General features: G+C 33.8%; 2 protein-coding genes across 3 annotated transcripts; one reads left to right on the forward strand and one right to left on the reverse strand.

The window, feature by feature from the left end:
* The first annotated feature begins 296 nt into the window (after positions 1-296).
* Positions 297-2776, forward strand: LOC131660642 (adenine phosphoribosyltransferase 5-like). 2 transcript variants are annotated; one of them, XR_009301006.1, is made up of 8 exons: positions 297-518; positions 627-737; positions 902-994; positions 1639-1788; positions 1918-1976; positions 2122-2194; positions 2329-2381; positions 2567-2776. XR_009301006.1 is itself a non-coding variant. In XM_058929923.1 (7 exons), the coding sequence occupies exons 1-6, from the start codon at positions 428-430 to the stop codon at positions 2191-2193; spliced, it is 576 nt and encodes a 191-aa protein (XP_058785906.1). In that variant the 5' UTR covers positions 298-427; the 3' UTR covers position 2194; positions 2567-2776. The 2 variants fall into 2 exon arrangements, 1 of the variants encoding a protein (XP_058785906.1); XM_058929923.1 differs by lacking the exon at positions 2329-2381 and having other exon boundaries at positions 298-518.
* Positions 2777-3799: 1023 nt separating this feature from the next.
* Positions 3800-12873, reverse strand: LOC131660641 (PX domain-containing protein EREL1-like). Its single transcript, XM_058929922.1, has 10 exons — positions 12383-12873; positions 11226-11336; positions 10260-10358; positions 9294-9380; positions 6664-6772; positions 5769-6574; positions 5396-5560; positions 5051-5290; positions 4433-4651; positions 3800-4280 (listed from the first exon to the last, which is right to left on the reverse strand). The coding sequence occupies exons 1-10, from the start codon at positions 12470-12472 to the stop codon at positions 4050-4052; spliced, it is 2157 nt and encodes a 718-aa protein (XP_058785905.1). The 5' UTR covers positions 12473-12873; the 3' UTR covers positions 3800-4049.
* Positions 12874-14327: the final 1454 nt, after the last annotated feature.

The raw sequence follows: 14327 nt of genomic DNA on the forward strand, positions 1-14327 counted from the left end.
AATAATAAATAAACAAAAGTAATATTTGTATATGGAAAAAAATCTATTATTGATCTAAATATTTTTATATACGAAAAATGATATTTATGATCCAAAAATTTTGATTTTGATTTAAAATAAATATATTATATAAATAAATATGCATATCAAACCAGAACCGTGTAATAATGAAACCAAGTGGGGCGTGTGAAATAATGAGCGAAAGTCGCGTGGCGGTGAGCAGTAATGTTAGAATGTGCCGTGGTGGGGTGAAGTGACGATAGCTACTTGAAACAATAGTAATAAATATAGCTCCAAAACAAAGTACCCATTACCAAGTACTTCTAAAACTTTCACTCATTCTTCAAACTCAACACAACACAAAGTAGAATAAAATCACACTTTTATAGGGAAGAAAGAAAGAAACACAAACTAAAAAACCAAAAAAATGTTTGCTGAAGAAAATGGTCTCAAAGGTGACCCTAGATTGCAACACATCTCTCAATCCATCAGAGTTGTCCCTCACTTCCCCAAAAATGGTTCTTCTCTTTAAATCTCTTGTTCTAGATCTGCAAAACTCTATTTTTGGGTTGTATGTTTTTTTTTTGGATTAAATATTAAATTAACATGAAGTGAAAAATTTGCAGGAATAATGTTTCAAGACATAACGACATTGTTGTTGGATCACAAGGCGTTTAAAGATACTGTCGATATTTTTGTCGATCGTTACAGAGACATGCACATTTCAGTTGTTGCTGGTACTATACTAATTTACTCATGCATACAAATTACAAACACACACTTTTTTTTATTTTTATTTTTTTTAAATATTTAAAAAATAATAAAAAGTTTTGGTTTTTTTATTTTTGTTTATGTGGTAATGTAATTGGGGTTTGTTTGGTTTGGTTTGGTTTGTTTGCAGGAATTGAAGCACGAGGTTTTGTGTTTGGTTCCTCTGTTGCGTTAGGTATTGGTGCAAAGTTTGTTCCTTTACGCAAACCTCGGAAACTGCCTGGTATTTTTTTTTGTCTGTTTGTTTTTTTTTAATGTTGTTGAGTGTTCTTTTAGTAGAACTTGCTTCTAAACTTGAATCACTATAAGCATCACGAAATATCTTGTGATAATGATGTTAGAGTTGATTCAAGATTTTGTTTGAGTTCATTTTGAAGAAAGTTAGGTTTAGTTGACTTGTGTTGAAATGTTGTTCTTTACTGCTTGAAACTTTTTATTTTTGTTGAAAATTTACATCTTAACTTTTGATATACAACTACCTTTTTTTCAACATGTTAGTACTATTTGGAACATTAAGATTTTCAATTTGAGTTATGGCTGTATCAGATTCTGAAAACTTGGTGAAAAATGACTTCTTCAATAGTTCGATTCGTATCGAATCATACTATATGAATCACAATTGCACAGGTTTACTTAAATAGTTTGCATAAGTTGTATGCTACTATTATATGATAGGATTTAATTTACAATAGTTTATCTTAGAGGTGCATATTCTAAAGTGAAGCAGGTTATAACCACCTGAAAGTTTTCGCACTTTGTTTTGACAGTGATTTTTACGAAACACGCGTTTTACTACTAGTTGCGATGCTCATAATGTGGTTTTCAGAGTCGCATTATGTCTGAAATTTGATGTCCCTTGTTTTTCAGGTGAGGTAATTTATGAAAAATATTCTCTAGAATATGGAACTGATTGTCTGGAAATGCATGTTGGCGCTGTGGAAACCGGTGAACGTGCTATAGTTATCGATGATTTGGTTGCAACAGGTGGAACTTTGTCAGCAGGAATAAGACTTTTAGGTGTGAATTTTACTGTTTTTGTCAATATTCTTTTCATGCTTCATTATTTGACGACTTAGAATTGTTCAATGTATCTGGTTTTGGTCACACACTAATGTACTTTGTGGTTTTTTTCCACTTATTCTGTAGAACGTGCTGGTGCTGAAGTAGTGGAATGTGCCTGTGTAATTGGTGTGCCTGAGGTTAAGGTAATGGCTAAAAGTCCAATACTTCTAAACTTTTTATACAAAAGATAAAGAAAACTTTAAACTTCTAGATTGATTTGTTTGTCCATGTTGATTCTTATTTGAAATGATGATGGAAATGAAATGCAATGAGGCCTAATTTTTTCAGGGACGGTGCAAACTTCTTGGAAAACCACTTTATGTCCTGGTGGAGCCACGTCAAGTAGATCAATGTTTTTGAGGTACTCTAATATTTTTCCTTAAATGGGAATTTTCAATAGTACATTTTTTGTTTCTTTAGTGACTCTTCATTTTGCTTCATGATCTCAAAATAGATTTTATAGTGGTTTTTGACTCCTAGCACCTTTTATGCTAGTGCTTTGAAGACATTGCCAAAAACAAAAGAACCAAATAAAGACACGTTTCTAGGTTTTGATTCTTTCTTAAAGACACGCTTCTAGGTTTTGATGTTTTGATTCTTTCTTTTGATCTATATGAGGGACCAAACCAATGGAAAAACCTAAACATCATATAATCTATCTTTTGTTCCACAGTATTTTTTTACCATTTTGATAGTAGTATATTCCTTCTAAGTGTTGTGTTTATTCATGCAGATGTGATTGAAATACAAAAGTGATCAAACCTTTTTGCCTGTGGAGTGGTGTCTCCTGCAAAATATCATCCTGAGTTGTCCTCTTTGTATCTTGATCTTGTACATGTTAGGATATCATGTATGGTTAACAAGTTCGAACAAACATCAAGAGATTGATTTTTCTGGCATTTATTAATAACATCAATTTAAGGCCTTATTTATATGTTTCTAATATTCCCGTATCAGAAATGACTTGATTCGGTTTTATAAGGTTATTTTTTATTTGTTGAACTTGTTAAAGAAAGTAAGATATGAAAAGATTTTTAAACTCAAATCTTAATATAAGTAGAACTAATTTGATTTTATTTCAGATAGTCTATTATAAGTAGTAAGGAATAAATACAATATATTTGTAGCATTAAAAAAATCAAGTTTTTTTGGACCAAAAAAAAAAAAGAAGTTTTCTTCATAAAACAGACAGCATTTGAATTACCAAGAAAAATTATAGGTCATGCTAACGAGTGCCCCAGGGGCACTCTTTAAGCATTCCATATAAAGAAAAAATTTCTTAAATAAATGATTTATTTTAATATTCAATACATTGAATACACGTTATTTCAATAAAACAAACTTTGTTCTTCTTTTAAAAAGTCTATTATTTCCATTTTAAAAACATTAAATGTAAGTAGTACTTACCTTTTTAAACACTTAACAAGTGCCCCTGGGGCACTCGTTAGCATTTCCCAAAATTATATTATTAATAGTACAGCCAAGCAACATAATCCTTTCATCAATATACTGTAATTGAATACCTGTATAGTGGATCAAATATGGAGTAACTTTGAAAGACTAAGCCTACTTCTAAGTTTCTTTGAAGTTTTCCATTTTCTTGTCTGAGTTTTTTTAGTACTGATCTGTGCACATTGCAAATGGTTTTTCCACTCGCAAATGTTAATACTAATCAAAAAGGTTATTTGATTTTAAATCGTTATACTACAACTAATTTCCTTAATCATAACAAATAAATAACAGCAAGCAAAGTAGTAATTGAACATAAATAATTTTTTTCTAAGTTCCTACAAGTGTGAATTTCGTCGAGTTGAGATGAAGGACAGGATAGGGATTGGCCACAAACCCACCCTTAACCTGCTTTGCATTGGGGCAAAAATAATAAGTAAAGAACACTTATACTAATGTTTTTCCATAATCAGTGATACAATGTCTTTTCAATTAACAAAAACATAGAGGGGGGAGAGGAGAGCAAACATAGTTTTATTATCTTTGATGAGATTCAACTTATCATTATTTTATGTGTAAGTTTACACACAAAAGAAGTTGCAATGCAAAGGCTTGTATATGTGTGCAAAATAAAAACTCGTACAGGGATAAATACACTGGGGAGCAACTGTATTCAGTATAAGATTAACCCATCTCCCGAGATGGGAAACGATGGGATCTAAGTCAAAAGTGGAAGAACAATATATAATACCACTTCCCATATATTTCTAACTATTTGTTACATTTTCAATTGAAGGAGAATCAACACTCGTTGTCATATCCAATTTGAGAGCATGCCTTGTAATCTGGTTTGTTTGTTTTCTCAATCGTACATTATCAGCGAACAAATCTGCTATGATCTTTCTCATTTCATCACCACATATTACACCATCTTGTATGTCATTGGTTTTATCTACAATAAAAGCTGCATTGCCGTAGTCCTTCTCTAAGTTTTTTACCTGCTCAAATTTAAATAAGTTCGGTAACTTAAGACAGATTTGCAAGAGAGAAATTATTACATTAAAATGAGTAGAGTACTAAACAAAGTAGTTACTGCTCGTCCCTGCAACTGGTTAAAGCATAGAAAGCCACAGGAAAACATATTTTGTACCTCTGCTAGTAGGATGTCGATTTGGTCATCAGATGTCTTTAATAGATTAAAAGCATCAGTTGAAGTTGATGAATGCAAGACTGTCCTATCCTCATCATTGTAAGGAAGATTGACATTGCACTCTTGAAGCTGCTTAAAAAGAAGGCCACATTTCTCAAGCAATTCTCTAGAAGCTGTTTCTGCTTGTTCCCTCTTCTCTCTTTCATGAAGTAGTAGTTTCTGAATACACGGGAAACAGAAGCATGGCATCAACATGTAAGTCATGCATTTTGGGATTATAACTTGATTTGAGTTCACAAATCAAACAGTCAATATTCCTATAAGATAGTGAGGAAGTAATTGCCATTTGAAAATTTAAGCTTCCAGGATGATGTCCTGCTGGTTACATTCTATATAACTTCACCAAGAGAGAAAGACAGAGTACAGAAAAGTTTTGAAACTAAGGGAAAACTAAAAAAAACATCACATAAACATTCAAAACAAGAAAGGAAGATCAAGAGCAATAGCCAAAATCGACAACCCAAAATAGACAGTATATATGTTTTCTATTTATTTAGAACAAACACATTTTTTTGTATTAACTGTTAAGAGGAAGAACAACATATGTGCAGAACCTACCTCCGCTTCACGTTTCTCCTTTATGGACTCACTAAGTTCCTTCTTCAATTCTGTTTGGGAGCTGCGGAGAGATTTGACTTCTTTAACAAGAACTTTAATATCTGCTTTCGATTTTGCTTCTAGCTCTACATACTGTTTTGACAAAATTTCCAGCTGCTCTCTAGCAGCATCTAAATCCTGCAACAGCACATCGTTCTGATGGACAATTGATTTTGTCAAATTCTGACCAGCATTTGCATCCTGGTATCATGTATGAGTATGACAGATGAGCAATTTTTGAAATCAACAATTAGCCTTTAAAAAAGGAAGTTCAAAAAATGCCAAGCAAATGTAAGAATGTCATACTGATTCAGACTTGAGTTTCATCTCCATTTCCAGTGACTTTCGTCTAAGTTCCTCCATATCCCACTGCATTTGGGTAAATCTTTCTCTCTCAATCAGAATAGCCTGCTGCAAGTTCTCCTTATTTTTCTGTTTGGTTGTTTCAAGTTCACCTTCCACATCCTTGACCTGAACAGATCCACTCACTTATGAACACATTGTATATATATAAAAGTCGAAGCTTGTATGCATATTGTGGAAGTGGAACATAAGGAAACCGGGTTTCCATAGATTATAGACATATTTATTCAAGTAGTGTCTGGCCAAATTCCGGTAAAAGAAAGCTAAAAATAAATTAATTTATAATGAAATACATGTCTAATCACATATTGTATACCTTTGTTGTAAGAAAATCCTTCGCAGCTATTTCTTGATTTAATCTAACTATAAGGTCCTCCATATCAGTTTTCGCTGTGACTAGTCTTCTCTGCATGGTTGAAAGTATCCTGTTCAGTTTATTGCGTTGATCTAGCGGAATGACTAATTGAGCATCCTCGGTACACTTCAACTTGTGGCCTGCAATATCTGTTTCTCTTGAAACTGAGGCACATCCAGGAAGGTCAACAGAGCCATCACCAGATGAATTTGGAATCCCAAAATTAGACATGTCACTACCTCGTATTGAGCTTCCATCACTTCCAACACTCTCATTTGAAAGCTTACGAATGTGACCAAAAACTTTAGCATGTCCAGCCTCAGAGAAACGTTCCATGGTATTATTAGCTAGAAGTGAAGAATCATATGAATTACCATTACTTCTGTCCTTCACTGTAACATTGTTCATATGTCTGGCATTTACTTTATGCCTAGGAAGTCCTTCTAATTGCTCTAGAATAGTCTGACCCATAAACAAACCCTCATCAATATTCGATATACCATATTTTACAAGCCTTTCTATTGGATTCGTCATATCTTCATCTAATGTCAGATCATCTGTCCCAACCTCGGAGTTATCATCTCGTCCAATTCTCGGAGTTCCTACTTCAGATGCATCATATGGAGTATCACTACCATAATCTGACGCAACAGATGAACTTCCAGCAGCTAATGATAAGTTCGAATGGAGAGATGATTGCAACGAATTATCTCTGTTATTAGAATCAGGATCTGTTACTGAATTCTGCTGGCTTGCATCTTGAAATGCTGACATGTGATTACATGAGGTAAACATTATAAAAAACTCAAGAAAGATGACAATCAATCAGCAAGGACAAATCAACAAAATCACATACAAGATCTGGCAGCAGTTTCTAGCTCAAGAAATGATGCCACGGGAGCACATCTTGAGATATCAATGTCAGACAACAGTTTGGTGATCCACTCCTCCAAAGAGCGCCTTCTCTGTAGCAGAAGTAAATGTGTTAAAATCTAAAACCGCCTATTCAACTCCTGTATTGACATTAGTGTACACGTGGCACAGTCTGATTGTGATAAGAAATACTTTTCGAGGGTCCAACTATATTAGATGGAGCCATTAGTCATGTTGTACAAAATAGTATAGATTGCATGTATCTTAAAACACACAAACAAACTCGTTTAAGATTCAGTTAGACAATCTTACCTAAGAATATTAAGAACCTCGCTACAAAAAATACTCTAACAAAATTCTTACTAAATAATTTATAATACTAATCTTTATGTATACATAATAAGGAGAACGAGATAGTTTTTCATCTACATTTTTAATGTCCCCAAAACTCTACAAGTATAATTAGTATCAGTATCCAATATGGGTATTTATTATAAGTAACCAAATAAATAAAAAGGCTGTATAGATATAAAATAATTTTAGAAAATTTCTTATTATTTATTAAAATTGAAAATTAGTGAAAAGTTAACATAGGCACAGTTCTACAAAAACTTGGTGGATCTTGTGGTTAGGTCAAAGAGGACATTTAGAAAGTCAGAGAAAATTAATGACAGGCTGCTTCAGTGAAAAAATTTACATGCTCTGGGATGAATTATTGTGTACATAAAAATACAAAAGCACAAGAAGAAATATCCTAATGTTTATTACTAATGTTACAATCATAATCATATGGTTCGCATTTTGCTTTGGTTTTTATTTGGTTAAAAAATAATTATATATGTGAAATATAAACAATTGATATTAATTAATAAAAAATATATTTCACTTAGTTCATGGCTGATACACCATATAAAAATGTGACCAACCTGGAGGGAGATAGGCATATAGAACATTTGATGAAAATTAAGAGATCAGAACTTTGCTTAAATATAAAGTGACCTATAAATATATTTTGCAATGCTAAGTTCAGTAATACAGCTCACGAAGAAGCTATGAGTGGGTAGGGCCCGGGATTTATCAATTCATTAAAGTGAAAAACAAATCTCTGTCTCTGTTTAGAAGTTCAAATTTACTAAGGACGGTATTTTGGTACGCCATTTTCTGGGAATTCTTCGTGAAATTCAATGTACCAATTCGCAAAAGTACTATGAACCGGTACTCGCAAACCAATTTGCAGTTCTCTATGGGGACTTATGTGACTATGGTTTCAATCATTTTGGTAAATAGTAAATATGGATTCCATCTTGACTGGACAGATCTTAAGTGATATTTGGATTGTAAGCACGATGTTTAACAAAAACCTAAGACAGATCTTAACTAATATTTGGATTGTAAGCGCCATGTTTAACAAAAGTCTAAGACAGATGTATGAGGTTAGAAAATAACTTAGATAAATTTCTACATGCCAGTGTTGTTAATATCGGATCGCGGAAAATATCGGATCACCAAAAACCCGATATGAGAAATATCGGATATCATAACGGGCAAATAGCGGAAACCATAAAGGCAGTTAAAATAAATAATTATATATAAAATAAAACATGAAACACATATAAAAGCTACTAACATAAACAATTATTAAAAAAGTTTTGATGCTTCACCCGCCACTTTCCATACTATAACAAATGTATAAAAACAGAGGGTTTAAGGACTTGAAAACAGAGAACCCAGTGGAATGGAATGAAAAGAAACTAGTTTGTTTAAGGACTTGAAAACAGAGAACTCAAAGGAATGGAATGAAAAGAAACTAGTTTGAGAAAACTAGATGAAACCAAAATACAAAATTGAGAAGAAAACAGAAAAGAAATAAGAATTACCTGGACAAGATGAATGACCAGGAAGAATGAATGTGAAGAAAGAAAATAGCGAAGAGAAATTTATGGTGATGGACTATGACTCCTATTAGTCCTATATATAATCACACCAATTAATATACCTCTTATTCACTTCTATTTTCGAGACTACCAAGATTATGTTAATATCCATACGACTCTCCACTTTATTACTCCCTCCGTCTCACAATAGGTGTCCTCTTTGTAATTTTGAGACGGAGGGAGTATTACTTTACCTCTTCACATTTTCACTTGATTAGTCTGCACCTCTTCACCTCTTCACACTTCACAGCCTACTTACTAATTATTACTGGCCACCTCTCCACCTCTTCGTAGCCTACTTTTTTCTTCCACCTCTTCACATTCAATATTTCAATTATTTTTTAATATAACTTATTAAAAAAAAGATCAGAAAAATATAAATTCTGATATGAACTTTAAAAGCGGTATACCGGTATACTAGAAAACGGCCGAAATGCGGAGCGTCGCGAAATTGAAACGGGATATCGGATAGGCAAATTCCGATATGAAAAACCGGTATATCGGCGATATAACCGATATTTAACAACACTGCTACATGCTAGTCATTTTCAGTTAAGATGCTTTTAGACCAAGTATGTTCATATAAACTAATTAAATTCAAGGAAGACGACATATGCAGATCCATATTCCCAAACATATGCAGCAATTGGTACTCTAACAAGTTTAAGAAATTTCTAACCTCTTCCAACAAAGCTCGACTTTTTAATCGCAAGAGTCCCTTGGGTGGTGCTGGAGGGATATTTTTCCCGGAGAACTCCTTTTTAAGCTACATAGACAATATGTGGCCAAATAGTCAACAAATCAGTGTAATCAAAACAAGCACAGACATATCATACGTATGATATTATTTATCTATTTCTATCATACATGACATCCGTCTTTGTAGGTCATACAGTATGCTTGTTAGACCCTTTATAAATAAAGCACTGATTCTATTCTCATTAATGACTTATGTTGTTTTTTCCTCGGAACTAATACACACTTTGAAAGAAATTATATTTTCCCGCAGAGGACTCTCTCTTATCCATATTTAGCATTGCTTCAAAAAATCCCGGCTTCCCTCATGTTGTTGTGCACGTGTATTATGAGGCCATTCTAATCATTGATCACAGGGCATACTATTTCCAAAGTTCCATATCCTTGTCTACTTTCCACCTTTGGGTTTTTTTTGAGATCTGGTTTATCTCGAAATCTAAAACTTTGATATCAGTTTTCTAAAGATTTGCTGTTTGGAAACTTTTAAACTACATTGATACTGTTTTTGGACAGAGCATACTGCTCATGAGCAATGATACTAATTAATCTTTGAATTCTCATTTGACAATTCCTAAGTAAGAAAGTGAGCTATATGCAGATTTGTTAAATTAGGTTTAATCATTTAAAAGACGGAGTAAAAGTGCTTTTAGTTTACTAAAATGGTATAAGGGTGATTCATCCTTCATTAATTTTAAAGGCAGTAGAAATGGATATGAGAGAGTATTGGTATGGGTTTCAACCAATATACATTTGTATGTGTGTGCGCGCACACCCTTGTGAGGATCTAATGCTTCAGTGAAATTCAGTAGTCAGAATCACAGCCAAAGTAGAAGTAATACGTGAAAAACAAAACAGAAAATCAAAACGCAGTTGAAAATGATAAACTTACATCAACATACAACTTTATAAAATCATTGAACCTTCTTAGTACTCCATGGATATTTGTAATCCCTTCTGGTGATTGTATACCAACTTGAAGCCTGTAGAACTGTCCCTTAATGATGTTAAAATGAAAACTAACAAAGAAACTTCTATTCTACAACATACTATAAATGAATGGATTGTGGAAAACCTATAATACATTACTGCCTAAGCCACCTATGTTTATCTTTACTAGAGAACAAATTTTTCTAATTCACAGACATGTATGCTGGTTTGACTATGCAATCACACTTGTAGCACTCAAACACTCGGTCAGTTATACCTGTGACTATCAAACTCTACAAAATAGCATTTGGTTCCAGTATTTGACATATAAAACTAGATACTACACTTTACACCAATAACACAAAGAACCAACTTTTGGGAGCAGAGTGACTGGAATAGAGTATAAAGCGGTGACAAGTGTTAGCACAAGACGGTACATAAAAAATGAACCCAGCAGGATGGGCCATTAGGTAAAACTATCCCTTTTAACATTTAGAAGTGAATGTGTGCAACTAAACTGATTAAAGAATAAAGCAAACTAGGGATTCACAACACAGCCATTACAACAAATGATGCAGACAACTAAAGAATGCGTGTAATATAGTGAAAATGATAGTGGCGACATTACATAATTATGAACATTGGCATGGTAGACTAATATACCAGTAATGCCCTTGTATTGGAAGGTATTGACGTTGATAAGAATAGTCATATACCTCTGGATAGTTAATGTAGTTAGGATATGTACAACAATTAGAGAGAAAAATTAACCCTGCAGAAGTGTCTTTTAAATTTAGCAGCATATAATCATTTCAGGGTGTCAAGGTGTTTGTATACTTGTAGTCCTGACAAACCCAAACCCGAAAAGTGGTGCAAAATTACACCTAAACTAGCCATGAATAGAAGTTTGGATATTGATCAACTTTACCACTATAGGATCTGAATTCCTTGATTTTGGCACGAAGACCCAAGAAGGTATTACGACGCAATAACTCCAACCTGTACGATGATTGTGTGGCCATTCTGTTTCCCGTCCATTCTGTAATATAGAAAAGGGTGGGATAAATTAGCTTAGAATACCAGAAAGTGTAACATTCCTTCAAATAACATGTTTATATACACAATGAAGGTTGAAGATTATTGTATACAAAATTTAAAGGAGGAAAAAAGGACTTTGCGAATGTTTTCAAACAACTTCCCGTGTTGTCATTGAGAGATAAAGAACTAGCAGACATCAAGAGCTAACTAAAAAGGGGGGCCAACAATCCCCTTTAAAACAAATGCGTGTGAGAAGCCTTAGAATCTCTGCTTACTTGCTTAGTTTTCTCCGCGCACCTCTAACCATCCACACAGAATAAAGTCAAAAGTTTTCAACAAACTTTCATCTTTGAAAGTACTTCATAACTTTAACCGAATGCTAGCATACTACTTATACCATTATCGGATAAGCATTGTTTTCTAAAATATTTGATTCAACCTTCCCTTTCAACTGATTAAAAACAACCAAACAATAGTTTGGGTCACTTTCCGTTTCCCCTCCCACTCTCTCATTGGCAATCATCGAACACATAGCATGAGAAAAATTATTTCCATTTTAGAAACATTTAAAGTCAAACTCTTCTAATGTAACTGAGGAATGGCGCATGTTTGGTTTCCACTTGAAAAACTGTGAATTTCCATTTGAACCGACAGTCCTAACATACCCAGTACAGAATGACTACAAATTACATATACAGAGAAACACCACAGAGAAACACTACAACTGATGAATATAGCTAGCTTAAAGCAAATCAGCACTAAGAAAACTGTAACAAAATAGGCAAGTCCAGTCATCAACTTCTTCAGGAACAAGACGGTCTCCAAGTAATCAAAAAGCAACGATCTCCACTGCTTAAAAGTTAAAAGCAACTATAACCTTACTCCCCTTGCAATTACACACACATCAACACACTGAATCAAATCACAACAACGATGCTCACAAAACCCAGTTCATCATAATCACGCGCATCAATCAATTCACGATAATAGCAATTCACAAAACACTGGCAATTAATCACGATTACACGATAACATCAAGAAACTAACCCATTTTCGAGGAGCAGGACTCCAATCCATGCCAAGAGGCAGCGGCGAAGTCCCATCGTGTCTATGCTTGGGAGGACTTCGTCTCTGCATCTTCTTCTTCTACGCTACAATCTCGAATCCACTTTACCTTTCTAAGATTCGAAGATCATAACGCGATCATCAATTACCGAATCTCAGAATTCACGATTGGATGAGAAATGAGATTTGAAGTGAAAGTGACGGCACCGAAAAAAACTAGGGTTTCTCCGATCGGATCGATCAAGGGGGAATCTATGCCGGCGTGTGCACAGTGGGAGGCGCACGCTAAGAGTAGAAGCGGTAACGCGGCTAAGAAAAGCCGTTAGTGTAGTGCGTGTTTCGCGTGGTTTCACACGTGTCTTCTCCAATGGGAAACAAAGAATTCTCACGTGTCGAGCACCTAAAACGATGGTGCGTTTGCTTTTTGGAGCTCAAAAATGAAACCAAAAAAAGCAATGGCACCTAACTATCTTCTTCAGCAAATTCACACGGAATCAATAGAGAAAACAAAAAAGTTCACAACACTCTTTTGGAAGAAAAAAAGGATTGGGCTTGGGCTGTTTTTGTTGATGCTTATTTGGGATTACTATCCGCACCCTATATTTAAATAAGGCAATTTCTTTTCCTATTTTTATATCTTTTTTCAAACCTTTCGTGAAAATCTAAAAATATCTTCAATTTTAAGAGGTACGTCTCTGAATGCATCAATTTCTCATAAAATTAAATGCAAATGAGCGAGTCACTCCTATTATTCTTAATTTTAGAGATGCATATCCAAATAAACTTTATTTTTTAAGAAAAAAAGTGTTTTTGAATATGCATATCCGAAAAGTTCTCTATTATGTTTTTTTAACTTAGAATAGGGTGTATCTGAATAGGCGGACTTAGTATTCATGCATCAGCAATGCAATAAATATGTAAATATCAACAATATCCATATTGAGAAAAACAATTGGAAAATAGAAAATTGATTAAAATAAAATTTGAAATACAACTAAAAATCAAATAAAGAGTCTACAAATTTTTTCAGATTTTTTAAAAAATATAAAAAATAGAAAATAAATCAAAATATGGGACTTTGATCCTTGATTTTTTCTGATGAAATGGCATGATAAAATTTTGATTTAGAGTCGCTTTTTCAAAAAATTGAGTTTTTTACGCTAGGCCGCATAAAGGCCAAAAATGCATGAACGCAAGGACCAGAATGCGAGGATACAATTTCTATGACTTTAATATTGGTTAAAATCGATAGTTAGTCCCCGACAATGGCGCCAATTTTAATGAAAAATGTGTAACAAATGGGGTCATAGGTGTTTTCGGAGATGCATCTCCGAATGCATCTTAGAAAATTTCATAGATGCATCTTCAAATCAATATTTGACAAAAACGGGGTGGCTACTTGATTTATGAAGGATGAGGTGATTTAAGGTGCATCTGAAGATGCATCTCCGATTTTTTTAGGGCATTTTTGGATTTTCAAGGGTGTGGGAGAAGGTACCAGGGTGGGAAAAGAAATTGCCTTTAAATAATTGTAAATAGAAAGACAAACATGTTTCCATTGGTGGTCGTGTGGTAATGCTAAAATCAGTCCTATCTATTCCAATCTACTTTCTTTTATTTTTCAAAGCTCTATCGTGTACGTTTCAAATTTTGAATTTATGCTTAAAAATTTATTTTGGGACGGGAGAAAGGATGAGAGTAAAATAAACTGAGTGAAATGGGATAGAATTTGCGAGCCTATCGATGGAGGATTGGGAATAAAAAACTTGAGGGTTTTTAATGACGCCCTTTTGAGTAAATGTGGGTGGACATTTTGACACGAGAAGATTGGCCTGTGGTATAGAGTGTTATCTTGTGGATATGGTGATAATTTTTTGAATTTAAGCAATGGAAATGGTTTGTCATTGTGGAGAGGTATTCGTAACTT

The sequence above is a fragment of the Vicia villosa genome, linkage group LG3, assembly GCF_029867415.1.
Source record: "Vicia villosa cultivar HV-30 ecotype Madison, WI linkage group LG3, Vvil1.0, whole genome shotgun sequence".
Lineage (NCBI taxonomy): Eukaryota > Viridiplantae > Streptophyta > Magnoliopsida > Fabales > Fabaceae > Vicia > Vicia villosa.